We start from the raw sequence: 14286 nt of genomic DNA, 5'->3' as shown, positions 1-14286 counted from the left end.
ACCAGCATTGTGGTGCTTTATCACCTGTTGGTCATGTGTGTTTTGTTCTGAGGTCAGCTTGGTTTTTAAAAACAGATTTCCTGAGCATGCATGCAAAATGTCTATGATTTTCAGATACCAAGAAAAGTTGGACAACTTTTGGACAAGTGTGACAAGCTACATCTGTTACAAATTTTACTGAACTGTTGACTGCAGCAATGGTGTTGGCTTCACCTAAAGCATATAATTGTTGTTGTTGAGGTACTATTATAGTTTCAAATGCTTAAACATCCTCAAGTAATCTATCAATTATATAACATTTCCACTTTTCTAGAAGATCCTTCCTGAAGGTTTAAATTGATGTGAAGAAACTGCAAATTCAATAAACTTCTGATCGTTCCTCTTCAGAGAAGTCACGTTTATAACATTGCTGCAGTATCCATCAAACTGACCAATAGATTATTTTCATTGGAGTCTATTAATCCTGAATGTTAATTCCAGTATTTTCCAAAATATTTCTGATTCTTTCGGATCATTAATGGGAAGATCAATGTATTAATTCTGTGAAACTCTTCTTGCTAATGGCTAGCACAATTTTCAAATCCACTTTTCAGCATCATTGATCTGTAAGATATAGAAATCTGCATTGTTTAAAAAGTTAGATATTAGTAATGCTATAATTGGCTGCTAATCCCAGACTTAAGTCTTTGCCTTCTTAGTGAAGATTTTCTATATTTTTAAAATAGAGTAGTGCAGTACTTCCATTTGGTTTTGTTTCACTCTCCTTACTATTTCTGCCTTTACTGTATTTATTTCCCTTAATTTTTGCATGTTATTGTTTCTTCCTTGGCTTTAATCCCTTTAATAATATTCAGTTTAAAAGTACAGTCCCATCATTCAAAAACTGCAGGCTTGCATTTTGTAGGTTTCAGTCACTAAATGACTTTTGTGCCAAGTAAGTAATGATGATGTCATGCAGGCCTCTCTCCATTTTCACACCAAATTAGACAGACAAAATGACTAAACCGACAAAGATTTTGACACAGGTAGAGCTTGTTAGTGTAGAAAACAATTTTTAAATGTTTCTTACCCTTATTTCCTTCCATGAAAGCTTTGTAATTATGCTGTGAGGAGCTTTTTTTTTAAAGAAGATTCAAAACTGCAGGTTGTCAATTCTTTTTGATATATAAAGGAGGAAATAGAGAAATGGAGCATTCACTGTCTCAGCAAAATACTGTAACATTCAGACTGACTTGTATTTGCAACTTTACTGTTAGAAATTTCTTCTGGATTGAAAGAAATTTGAAATTATCTCTGTCCTTTGTATTTAGAGAAATTGATTATACTAAATAGCTGAACTCTGACATTGGATGCTATTGTCTACTTTACCACCAGTTAGGTTTCCAAGTAACTACCACTGAAATCTTGAAGATATCTCTTTTAAACAGTTTCCATTACTTACCATGATTTGTTTTGTGCCAAGCAAACCTTTTTGCCCAATGCAACAATGCTTGTGTTATCTCTGATAATGTAACAATCAAGATCTGAATAATATGACATTGAAAAATTATTCATAAACTAACTTTGGGGTTTTGAGGGCTCCCTTCCTTGTGCCCTCTAATTCCTCCTCTTGCTGTGGTCTTCTCGATGCTAAAACCAATATCATAACCACAAACTATGAGTATCCATGAATACTTATATTAGAAGATTGAGTACCATCAAGTTTCATTTATCTGTGCTGTCCTTGGAAAATTACCTAAAAAAAAATTGAAATCCATGTTGTTAGTTGCTTATCTATACAAAACTGTATTCTATTAATGGTGTCTAAGAGTGTTCACTGTCATCAATCATGAGGCTAATACCTTCAATGGGAACATTTTTAAGAAAAAATTCTAACAAACAGCAAGCCATTACACAATCAACAATTTCCCAGTTAAGTATTATTAAACAAAAATGAATTCCTTTGATTGCAGGTACGCGGCTTTATAGAGTATGTAGTTCACTACCTTGACAAAATTATGTTATGGACCAGACCAAACCCCCTCAAATATTTTACGAAGGTAGTCTAGACCCTAATGTTTTCTTATTTTAAAGGTAAATGTAAGGTGTTGTGTTCCAGATGCAATTAATTGGTCAAACCAGTATACTTGAAACAAAACCCATTATTTATACACCATAATTAAAATACAGACAGAAAACTAAAATAATTGGCTTAATTTAACTCTATTGAAATGCTTAACAAAACCATAGATATATTAACTACTATTAATTTACTGTGTCAAGATAGTAACATCTCATAAACACAAAGGCAAATTCAGTAAAATGGGTTATCTCACATGTATCTCCAGCTGTTAGCTTTAACAGAGAGAAGAGTAAGAGTTTCCACATGCAGGTTCAAGAGCCCAGCAACTACTATTGAAGGTTAAAACTAAAAAGAAATATGTGGAAGTTTGACTCCACCCATTCAGCCCGCTTCTATTATTCTAAATTTTTTTTAAAAAGGCCCCACGAGCTGTTTACTTTAAAGGCTTTGGAGCAGATTGCCTGATTCAATCTTATTTCAAATTTAAAAAAAAACATACAAAATACACCTCTTAAAGCCAAAGTATCATCACACTAGTAAATTGCATTACCCCAGCATCTTTCAGAGATATAGCTCCAGAAAACCCTGCACTACTAAGAGGGACAGGTCTCTGACAGAAAACATAGATTCCCTGCAGTATGGAATAGGCCCTTCAGCACAACAAGTCCACACCGACCCTCCAAAGTGTATCCCACCAGTACCAATTCCCCTACACCTGACTAACACACCTAACACTATGGGCAATTTAGCATGGCCAGTTCACGTGACCTGCACATCTTTGAACTGTGGGAGGAAACTAGAGCAAACCCACACAGACACGGAGAATGTATAAACTCCACACAGTCAGTCACCCAAGGTGGGATTTGAACCAGTGTTCCTGGTGCTGTGAGGCAGCAGTGCTAACCACTGAGCCACTGTGCCGGCCCATAGTAAAAAGTATTTCAAATCTACTGCACTATAGTAAATGCCATTCAAACCTATCGGTGAGAAAAATTCATTTTATGTATGTTTTTTTTGCCACAGGTAATATGCACCAGGTCAGAGGAATACAACAGTCGTGGAGTTTTGTGTAATGGTGTTCCTGAGGGACCCATTCAACGTAATCCAGGGAACCAGGATAAAGAGAGAACACCAAAGCTTCCAATCTCAGCAGAAGTGGAATTTTGTCTAACTTTGACAAATTATGAAATGCCACCTTTTGATAAACTTGCTAATTTTAGCTTCCGGAATACTCTAGAAGGTAGTACTGTTGAAAAATTTTGTTTTCAAAGTTCTTTGCCATTTGTGGATGTGGAAATATATTTCATTAAAATTACTTCAGCATGCCTTATTTGTTTATAATATAGATAGAGATGTTCTTTTGAAATATAAGTACCTGGACAATATTATAAGAAGCAGTGTGGAGGAAAACTCCTGAAGAGCTTGATAAAGACATGGATGTTGGCTTTAGGTTAAATCAACTGGTATTATTCCTTCAAGAAATTGCCTTTCTAAATGGTGCATAGTGGTGGGATTGATCATTATCACCATCATCCTTTTATGACAAGGCTTACTTGGTATAAAGTGGGAAAGGAAAACCACTAAGCATTCTAACATGAAGGCAGTCTTGTCTTAAGCAAGGTGTAGTTTATTGCATGATAGCAATCATATACCAGTTACCTTTGTAAGATGAACATTGCTACTAAAAGTATTGAAACACCCAAAATAACAGGTATTTTAAAAGGCATTTGGATGGGTATATGAATAGGAAGGGTTTGGAGGGATATGGGCCAGGTGCTAGCAGGTGGGACTAGATTGGGTTGGGTATCTGGTCGGCATGGACAGGTTGGACCAAAATGTCTGTTTCTGTGCTGTACATCTCTATGACTCTATAACAGGTCTGGCCCCTTAGAGCTGCTAAGCTGGTCTATTTTTCCACACCCAAATCAAAGACATCTCAGAAATGACTGCCAAAATATTCTCCAAAGTTAGATATTACTGACAAACTCAGCATTTGTTACACATTCCTAATTGACCTTAAACTGAATTATTGCTAAGGCCATTTCAAATGGCAGTCTAGAGTTGACAACCTTGCTGTGGGTCTGGACTTGCATGTAAACTAGACGAGAGAAGTATGACAGATTTCCTTACATAAAATGATATTAGTGAGCTGGGTGAGCTTTTACTCCAATCAACTATAGTTTATTGGTACCGTTACCATCACCATCCACTGAGAATAGATTTATAATTTCAGGTCTACTAATTAAGTTTAGATTCCATACTTGCCATGTTGGGATTTATATGAATACGCTGGTGGTATGAGTTTGATGTTATCCTTGCACCACCATCTCCACTTATCTCACCTCCCTTATCAGCAAGAACAAGGGAAACTCAAGTGAACTTAAGGATGGTATTCATGCATCCTCCAATGTACAAGCATTGATGCGAATTGCAAGCACTTGTATTGGATCTTATCTGGTTGGGCAAGTAGGTTAATCACAGGAATGGAAAGGTTCCAACTACAGGGGGTACTCATCTAACCCTGATAAGGAGGAGACCTTGGAGGGTCACATTATTTACTCAGATCTTCCACCAGTGGAGCTACTGTGGTTCAGTGGACCTGTACTTACAGATCTAGATCAAGCACCACATAGAAGTCAGAGGCTATGACAGCAAGGTCTGCGTGGTCTAGGTATCAGAATGATTGCTTAAACATCCCAAGGATCTACTCAATGACATTTCATGTGATAGCACAGCTCTGAACATTGAAGTCATGAGACAAGTAGTCAGTGGATGGCCCATACTACCCAATAAGTTACTCTTGGTTTGACAATATGCTTCAAACTCTGACTAATACAGTGAACTGCTACAGAATAAAGGCATTGTGACTGCTGACAAGATATTATGCATTGAGCATGTTTGCATAGCAGTTGCATACTTGGAGTGATGTTGCATCTGGTTACAAAGTGTTTCCAAATTCACATGCAATGTTTTCAATGGTATGTGTGTGATCAATGCCACCTTGAGCCATAGGAAATCCTGCTTTCCTGGCAAAGCTACATTCTTGCTCTACCTGCTTTCCTCTAACAAGAGAAAATGGAAAGTATTCAACACTGTATATATTGTCCACAACCTACAGCATACGACAATGGACAGCATGTTATGAGATGCTACAGCTTTAATCTGCACCACTTTAAAATGAGTTCAGCACAAAAGCATTCATGCCACTTTCACAGTCATTGGTAATACTACCCTTTCCCTGCTTAAAGTGCTGCAAGTCTGCTTGTAACAGATGGCAGATTTTAACAAGCACTTCTGTAGTGAAATGAAGGTGTCATGTACACTGTTTCTCACTGAGTTTGAGGGATGGGAAGATCCTGGCTGGATATGGCCACCCAATGAGTTTCTTTTGCTTCGACATCATTGCCCTTTGAACCGTTTCTCCTCTGTGTTGCCTCTGATTTTATATACTTTAGATCAGATACAAACAATTGCACCTGCATTTTGAAGAATAAAATGCTCAAAATAGAACCTTTGAGATCAGAACTAAAGCCTACACCAAATGCCACAATGCTCACTGTGAACCCCTTAAGCTTCAACTAGCAGAGTACACTTTCAAAAAGCTTCTACAAACTCAGCAACAGAAGGTCAATGTTAACCTGCAACTAATCTGATAGTTGATAATTCCTTGTAAAAAGCATTTGGCTTTGAATCTTGTAGTAGGGGTGAATGCATGTTCAGCTATATTTGATTGATTAAGTGATGGGATTAGCTGAAATGTTGATTTCAAAAATGACACCAGTAAAATCAAATCACTGACTGACATCACAAGGTGAGGACTGGAGATCAAAGTCGAAACATGTGCACTGGAAAAGCACAGCAGGTCAGGCAGCATCTGATGGGAAGGAGAACTGACATTTCAGGCTTAAACCCTTCATCAGGAATGAGGGAGTGAAGGAGTTTGAGAGATAAATAGGAGGGTGGGGCTGGGCGAAGGTAACTGGGAAGGCGATAGGTAGATGGAGTTGGGGGGTGATGGTGATAGGTTGAAGGGGAAGATGGAGTGGAGAGGTGGGAAGGAAAATGGACAGGTAGGACAGTTCAAGAGGACAGTGCCATGTTGGACAGTTGTATCAGGGATGAGGTGGGGAACAGGGGATGAGTAAATTGGTGAAGTTGAAGCTGATGCCTTGCAGTTGGAGGATCCCAAGACGGAAAATGAGGCAGTCTTCCTCCAGGCGTCTGGTGGCTTGGATTTGGGGGTGGAGGCGGCCCAGGACTTGCATGTCCTTGGTGGAGTGGGAGGGCAAATTGAAGTGGTTGGCCACAGGGCGGTGGGATTGTTTGGTGCGTGTGTCTCAGAGGTAGTCCCTGAAATGTTCCGCAAGTTGGTGTCTTGTTTCCGCAATGTGGAGGAGACCACATCGAGAGCGACAGGTACAGTAGATGAGGTGTTGGATGTGCAGGAAAATCTCTGCCTGACGTGGAAGGATCCTTTGGGGCATTGAATGGAGGTGAGAGGGGAAGTATGGGTACAGGTTTTACATCTCTTGCAGTGGCAAGGCAAGGTGCAAGGAATGGGTGGGTTGATAGGGGGGGTGGGTTGATAGGGGTGTGTGGACCGAACCAGGGAGTCGCAGAGAGAATACTGATAGAAATGAGGAGAGAAATACATCTCTGGTGGTGGGGTCTGACTGTAGGTGGCAGAAATGGAGAGGATAATTTGTTGCATGGGGTGCAAGGTGAGGGCCGGGGGGAGGGTTCTATCCTTTTTGTGGTTGGAGGGGTAGGATACAAGGGCGGAGGTGTGGGAAGTGGAGGAGATATGCTGGAGAGTTTTGTTGACCATGTCTGAGGGGAAATTGTGGAGCTTGAAACAGGAGGTCATCTGGGATGTCCTAGAGTGGAATTGGTCCTCCTGGGAGCAGGAATTGGGAGTAAAGGATAACATTTTTACAGGAGGGGGTTGGGTGGAGATGTAGTTCAGGTAGCTGTGGGAGTCAGTGGGTTTGAAGTAGATGTCTGTGTTGAGTTGGTCGCCAGAGTTGGACACAGGGAATATCTCTGGGACACGCACTAAACCATTCCACGGCTGACTTCAACTCCTTCTCCTCCCATTCTGCCAAGGACGTGGATGTCTTGGACAGCCTCCACTGCCAAATCCAAGCCACCCGATGCCTGGAGGAAGAACGCCTCATCTTCCGCCTTGGAACCCTCCAACCGCACAGTATCAGTGTCTATTTCACCAGTTTCCTAATCTCTCGTCCCCATACCTCATCCCAAATCCAACCATCCAACTCTGCACCATCCTCTTGAACTGTCCTCACTGTCCATTTTCCTTCCCACCTATTTGCTCTGCCCTCCTCTCTGACCTGTCACCATCACCCAGACCTCTATTTACCTATCAGCTACCATCCCCTATCCCCATACCCACCCTCCTATTTATCTCTCAAACCCCTTCCCCCACCCCACCCCCAAAACATTTCCTGATTAAGGGCTTATGCCTGAAATGTAGATTCTCCTGCTCCTCAAAAACTCCTGCTGTGCTTTTTTTAGGCCGCACTTTTCAAAACTGACATCACAATTTGCGGATTTAGTTAGTAATAGAGATGTACAGCATGGAAACAGACTCTTCAGTCCAACTCGTCCATGTTGACCAGATTTCCTAAATTAATCTAGTCTCATCTGGCAGTATTCCTCTAAACCCTTTTGATTCAAATACGCATCATATGTCTTTTACATTGTTGTAATTGTACCAGCCTCTGCCACTTCCTCTGGGAACTCTTTCCATGCACACCACCCTCTGCATGAAAATATTGCCCCATGGGTCCCTTTTAAATCTTTCCTTTCTCACCTTAAACCAATGCCCCCTAGTTTTGGATTCTCTTACCCTTTGGAAAAGACCTTGACTATTTATCCTATTCGTGCCCCTCATGATTTTATAAACTTTTATAAGTCACCACTCAGCTTCTGATCCCTCAGGGAAAATAGCCCCAGCCTATTCAGCCTCTCCCTATGGCATAAAACCTCCAACTCTGGCAACATCCTTGTAAGTCTTTTCTGAACCCTTTCACGAATCACTTCTTTCCTCTAACAAGGAGACCAGAATTGCGCACAGCATTCCAAAAGTGGCCTAACCAATATTCTGTACAGACTTAACATGACTTCCCAGTTCCTATACTCAATGCACTGACCAATAAAAGCAAGCATACCACATGCTTTTTGTACTGTCTTGTCTACCTGTGACTCCGATTTCAAGGTCCTATGAACCTACACTCCAAGGTCTTTTTGTTTGGCAACACTCCCCAGAGCCTTATTATTAAGTGTATAAGTCCTGCTCTGATTTGCCTTACCAAAATACTTCTGATGTTGCTTACCACAATTTAGCTCACCATTTTGAACCTAAAATAGCCCCTACATAACTGCATCCTTCAGACCTGAAGTAAAATCTCAAGTGCAAAAAGCAAGGAAGAAGCTTCCTAACATAGGCGGCATGGTGGCTCAGTGGTTAGCACTGCTGCCTCACAGCACCAGGATCCCAGGTTCAATTCCAGGCTCAGGTGATTGTCTGTGTGGAGTTTTCACATTCACCCCATGTCTGCGTGGGTTTCCTCCAGGTGCTCCGGTTTCATCCCACAGTCCAAACATATGCAGGTCAGGTGAATTGGCTATGCTAAATTGCTCATAGTGTTGGGGGCATTCGTCAGAGGGAAATGGGTCTGGGTGGGTTACTCTTCGGAGGGTCGGTGTGGACTGGTTGGGCCGAAGGGCCTGTTTCCATACTGTAGGGAATCTAATCTAATTAATGGGAGTGCTGCACAATTGAATTTTGCAGCTGATATGCTTTAATTGGATTTATCCAATTCAGTGTTGCCATACCCCTTCATAGGGTCATACAAACAAACTTTCAACTGTTTCTGAAGGCGACTGTCTGCTATGACATTATATTTAATGTAGTAATGTAGTATAGTCATTGAGTTTTCTGCTCCACCCATTTCACAATATCTTTAGCTTGCTTTCTAACACAATTGAGATAACATGAAAATCCTTCACATTTCAAGTGACTGCTATCATCACTGCAAGGCTTTAGTTTGATCCTGCAAACAGTTTTATAATGCTGATACCATTACATTTATGAACACAATACATACAAAACAAAAGGAAAGAGCAAAATAGTTCCAGTCTTAGTATTACAAGATTGGCAAGGTCAACAGTGAGCTGGCTTCTCCAATTAGGTACACCCTAGCCAATGGTCTAAAAAATTAACATGGCTATACATTGTGATGGCAGTCCTTCCCCCCTCCACCCCCCCAACCCCCAACCCCATCCCCCCAAAACAAGTAATTCACTTATAGATTCCCCAATAGCACAATTGACTTAGTACAAACAGATACTTGGTAGCTGCCTGTGGAGGGCTGCAGCTCACTGTTAATATGAAGGTTTTGGTTATGACAAGATGATTAATTCTTCGGAGTGGCACAGATGAGAAATTGCTCCTTCTGAAGTGGAAAAGTTTACAAGTTCAAAAGGTTTATCAAAGCAAGGTGATAAAGTTTGACCCGAAGTAAAATCTCAAGTGCAAAAAGCAAGCTTCCTAACCAAGTAAGAATTCCTGTTCCTCATATCTGTATAAACAAAGATGAAATTTGTTGGTAATGCATGAAAAGAAAATGCTACATTGGCACTTATTTCTTGTAGGACTTGGCAAAGGTGGTGAATAAAAAAAATGGGAATTTTTATACCCTGTGAGAGTACAATATTATACACTAATCCTTCACTAAATCACACTTTCTTTGAAGGTTGTGGTGACTATTGACAGTAGTGTAATCCAGACTTTTATATTGAGTTGTTGCTACTGTTAGGAATTTCTTAAATGTATGCAGAGAATTTCACTGATAATCTAACAGATATTCTTCCTGTCTCTCACCACATTAAATAAACCTTTCAGATTATAACCTAGTGTTGTGATTTTTAACATCCAACTAATGCAGCCAACTACATACTTATTGCATCATCGAGAAAATTAGTTGTCATGCATAATGTTTCAAGGCTCCATTATCATCAGAACATTGAATACAATCACTGTACAAGTCTTAGAAACTGATAGAAGCCTTGGCCTGAATTTTCCATTGGCCAGATAATCGTTTCTACAGAGTAGATGGTATTTGCACATGGCGATTGAGAAGAATCCCAATGTGGCAAACTCCAAAGGAATTGCCAGGGAAATTGAAGATTCCACTGAGGAATTATTTTTATCTGGAATTCTCCAAAAGTTTCCATTTAAACTGGAGAATTCAGGGGGCTCTGCTGCAGTTAGGTCTGGAGTAATAAGCAATGCAAACATGTTGCACTAGCTAAGAACAAGAATTAAACAGTTTTAAAAAGTTTTATAAAAAAACAATTATACAATGATTACACTTTTTGCACTACCATTGAGGTGTAGCCACTGTAATTTTACCATTCCTTTGTTACGCTAGTTTCAAAGACAACAAATTATATTTTTGTTCTTTGTATGTATATTAGTTTAATTAATAACTGTACTAAAAAATCAGTTCAAATAAATATTTTTTCTCAAACAGGTTTTGCCAATCCAAATGATGCTATATCCAACACATCACAGAGTGGTTTGCATAATGCCTTACACATTTATATGAATGGTACAATGTCCAAAGTTGGTGGATCAGCAAATGACCCAGTCTTTTTACTTCACCATGCTTTTGTTGATAGGTGAGTGTAATTGAAAATAAATCTACTCCAGGGTCCCATATTTCCTGGTTGTTCACTACAGAAATTCCTCATATATACTATGCTGTCTGCTTAGCCAGTGGCCTAGAAATTTGTTTGTGTTTTCAGAAGAGATGCTGTATGCTCATGTTAGTGGTGTCCCAGACAGTATATAATATTTGGGCTATGTGCTCCTTTGAGTCATGCTATTCATTGATTCGAAAAGTTTTGGAGGTGGGAAAGGCAGAGACCAAATATAAAATGTATCAGATGCTAATTAAGGACAGCTAGTGCATTTCAAAGTGGGTGTTTGATGTGGTTATGCAATACCATACCAGTGTGCGTCTTAGTCATGTGAATTACTGCAGGCATCCTTCTTACTGCCAGTTCAATAAAGACACAGTACAAGCAAAACTGTTGGCCGGTGAGCTTGTATCACAGTGCTATGTAGCTAAAATTGAGCATTGAAGAGCTATATAGGAGTATAGGCAACAAAGGGGGAGCACTGATGTTCAGAATTGCTGAAAGCAACAGAAAAGGAACAAAATATCAGGCTGCAGCTGAAAGCACAAAACTTTGACAGATTTAAACTAACAAACTAGAACAGCTATGAACAACTACACTTTTTCCACTGTTGGGGAGGGACTACGAAGTCCATTCCATTCTAAATCTGTCTGAAAAAAAAACAAAAGAAACGGACAACAGGATTTTTTGAAGTACTGAAGGCATGCTTTGATTCCCGAGTGAACCCAACTCATGATTAATGTGTGTTCAATATTAGGGCCCAGGGTGAAAAAGAGTCCATTCATCAACATGTGACTGCATTGGCACAGCTTCCAGAATCCTGTAAAACTAAAAAAAAATCTAATTAAAGGCATTTTTTAAATAAGCAGAAGAGATCCTACACAGAGCAAAACTCTTGGTAGTTTCCTAAGAGTAAGCTTCTTCTCTATCAATATATGTAGAAGTGCTGACATTATAAATCACCAGATAAATAATCATAATAGAATTGACCAGACCTTACATTAAGTTGATCAAAATTCCAGGCTGAATTATATAAAGGTCACAGACAAAGGTCAGGATGAAAATACTGCAGAGTACATTATGCAAAGGAGAAGATATCATGCTCTCACTGCAAGAAGTCAACTCACTTTGCACATAAGTGTTTGTCTAGAAAGATGTGCAACAGTAGGGTACAGATAGCTACTGGAGAGTCAGAGTCTTAGAGATGTATAGCATGGTAACAGACCCTTCAGTCTAACTCATCCATGCCCACCAGATATCCCAACCCTATTTAGTCCCACCTCTCAGCAACCAGCCCATATCCCTCCAAACTCTTCCTATTCATATACCCATCCAGATGCCTTTTAAATGTTGCAATTGTACTAGCCTCCACCACTTCCTCTGGCAGCTCATTCCATATGTGCACCACCCTCTGCATGAAAATGTTGCCCCTTAAGTCTCTCTTACATCTTTCCCCCCTCACCCTAAACCTATGTCTTCTAGTTCAGGACTCCCAACACCAACAAAAACAGTTTGTCTATTTATTCTATCCATGCCCCTCATGATCTTATAAACCTCTATAAGGTCACCCCTCAGCCTCCGACGCTCCAGGGAAAACAGTCCTAGCCTATATAGTTCAAATCCTCCAACCCTGGCAACATTCTCAAGTCTTTTCTGAACCTTTTCAAGTTTCACAACATCCTTCCGATTGGATGGAGACCAGAATTGCATGCAATATTCCAACAGTGGCCTAACCAATATCTGTACAGCTTCAACGTGACCTCCCAACTTCTATACTCTGACCAATAAAGGAAGGGATAACAACTGAAGATTTGTTGGATCTGTCAGTTCGGTTGCAAAATTCTTGCCTAGCTTGCCAGAGTGTGAACCATCGTGATAATTAATTGCCAAGGAATATACAATGTTACTGGGGCACAGAACAAGAAGCAGAGTGACTAGTGAAGGCAGTTTGACTGCTGAAGCACTATGATGTATTCACCCTGCTATGGAATGCCAGTAGGACAGTACTTGGAATCACCCTAATTTATCAAGGACAATTGATTGCATTTGCTTCAGGACATTAAAACAAACAGAACAATGTTACACTCAGATTGAACAGTAATGGGTGGTCATTATCATTTCTAAATAGTATTTTGATTAATATCTACTTGGAAAAGATCAAGTGACAATTGAGTCTAACTGCTAATCACTTCAAAGTATTTCCAGCAAGCTGCTAATATCTGCTCCCAAATGGTATGCAAAGAATTTGACTTCAGTTAGAGATATCAGGACATGGCATGCAATCAAGGAAAATATCTGGCATGCTGTCAAGAGTGGTATTTTCTATGATATGAGTACAGGATGCTATGTATAGGGTAAAATCTTCCAGATCCAATATGACTCAACAATTTGACATATTCTGAAAATCATTAAACCAGCATAGACATTGAACCTGACAGTCAAGAAGCTTGACTGACATGATGTAAGTTACCCAAATAATGTGAAACTGTCGTGTTATTAAAAGGATGCCCGAGAAACATCAATAAAACACCAGTGATTACAAACGCATATTGGGCATACAGAGATGAACAGACAGCCAAAGATGGCAGATTGTAAAGTGAAAATAGTGTAATTATCCCTGAGGAGTTAGAGGAGAGATGTTATAGTGCATCCGTGCAAGGATCAAGGAATTGAGTAGAGTATGAGGAAGGCGGGAGATGTGCCTTCTCTAGCTGAACATGAGCAATAAATCAAGGACCACGTCAGTCGGTGCAATGTTTGAGTATCAAGTTAAGCACGCTGGAGAGCACCTGATGCCAAAAGATATTCCACACAGTTTCATAGTGCACTATTAAAATTCATACTTGCTGCTGAGATGTCCCCCAAAACAGATCATGGATATAGACCAGCAATATCTTAGCAGCTACCCTTTGCTTCATTTGTCAGCTTATAACAGATCTTTTAGGTGCATTATTTCATTGCATCACATGCTAATAAATGTTAATGCAATTAGTAATACTGACACCTAGGTCTTCATATTTTACATGGTTCTTTTGTTTTTAGACTTAGTATTATAACAGTCTTTTTTGAACTTTCATTTGGCAGATTGTACATGACCTTGTGAAATCTGACTTCTTTTTTCAATTACCATTGCTAGAAAACAAAACCAATAACCAATTTCCTAACAAGGTAGGGAACAATAAATAAAAACAAAATGCTGAAAACACTCAGCAAGTAATGTAGTAACTGTGGAAAGAGAAACAGACTCAATAAATTGAACTTGACAAAGTTAGAGATTTAAAAGATTTTAAGGGAGTAAACAAAAAGTCAAAAAAAAAGTAAAAGATTTGTGAATGTGTTTATAAGGTCTCCCAGGTTATTTGATTCCAGTCTTGCCCAACCCACACATTCTGGATCAGTGGTGCTGGAAGAGCACAGCAATTCAGGCAGCATCCAAAAAGCTTCGAAATCGACGTTTCGGGCAAAAGCCCTTCATCAGGAATAAAGGCAGAGAGCCT

The 14286-nt window shown here is 39.7% G+C and overlaps 1 protein-coding gene across 1 annotated transcript in view; it reads left to right on the top strand.

Annotated features, from left to right (window-relative positions):
* The window catches only part of tyr (tyrosinase), a 92870-nt gene that overhangs the window by 55653 nt on the left and 22931 nt on the right, over positions 1-14286 (top strand). Inside the window, exons 2-3 of the mRNA XM_043691552.1 lie at positions 3086-3302; positions 10621-10768. Coding sequence (XP_043547487.1) covers positions 3086-3302; positions 10621-10768 — 365 coding nt within the window. The remainder of the gene's footprint in view (positions 1-3085; positions 3303-10620; positions 10769-14286) is intronic.

Source organism: Chiloscyllium plagiosum, chromosome 6 (genome assembly GCF_004010195.1).
Source record: "Chiloscyllium plagiosum isolate BGI_BamShark_2017 chromosome 6, ASM401019v2, whole genome shotgun sequence".
Lineage (NCBI taxonomy): Eukaryota > Metazoa > Chordata > Chondrichthyes > Orectolobiformes > Hemiscylliidae > Chiloscyllium > Chiloscyllium plagiosum.
This window is presented reverse-complemented; position numbering and strand designations above follow the sequence as displayed.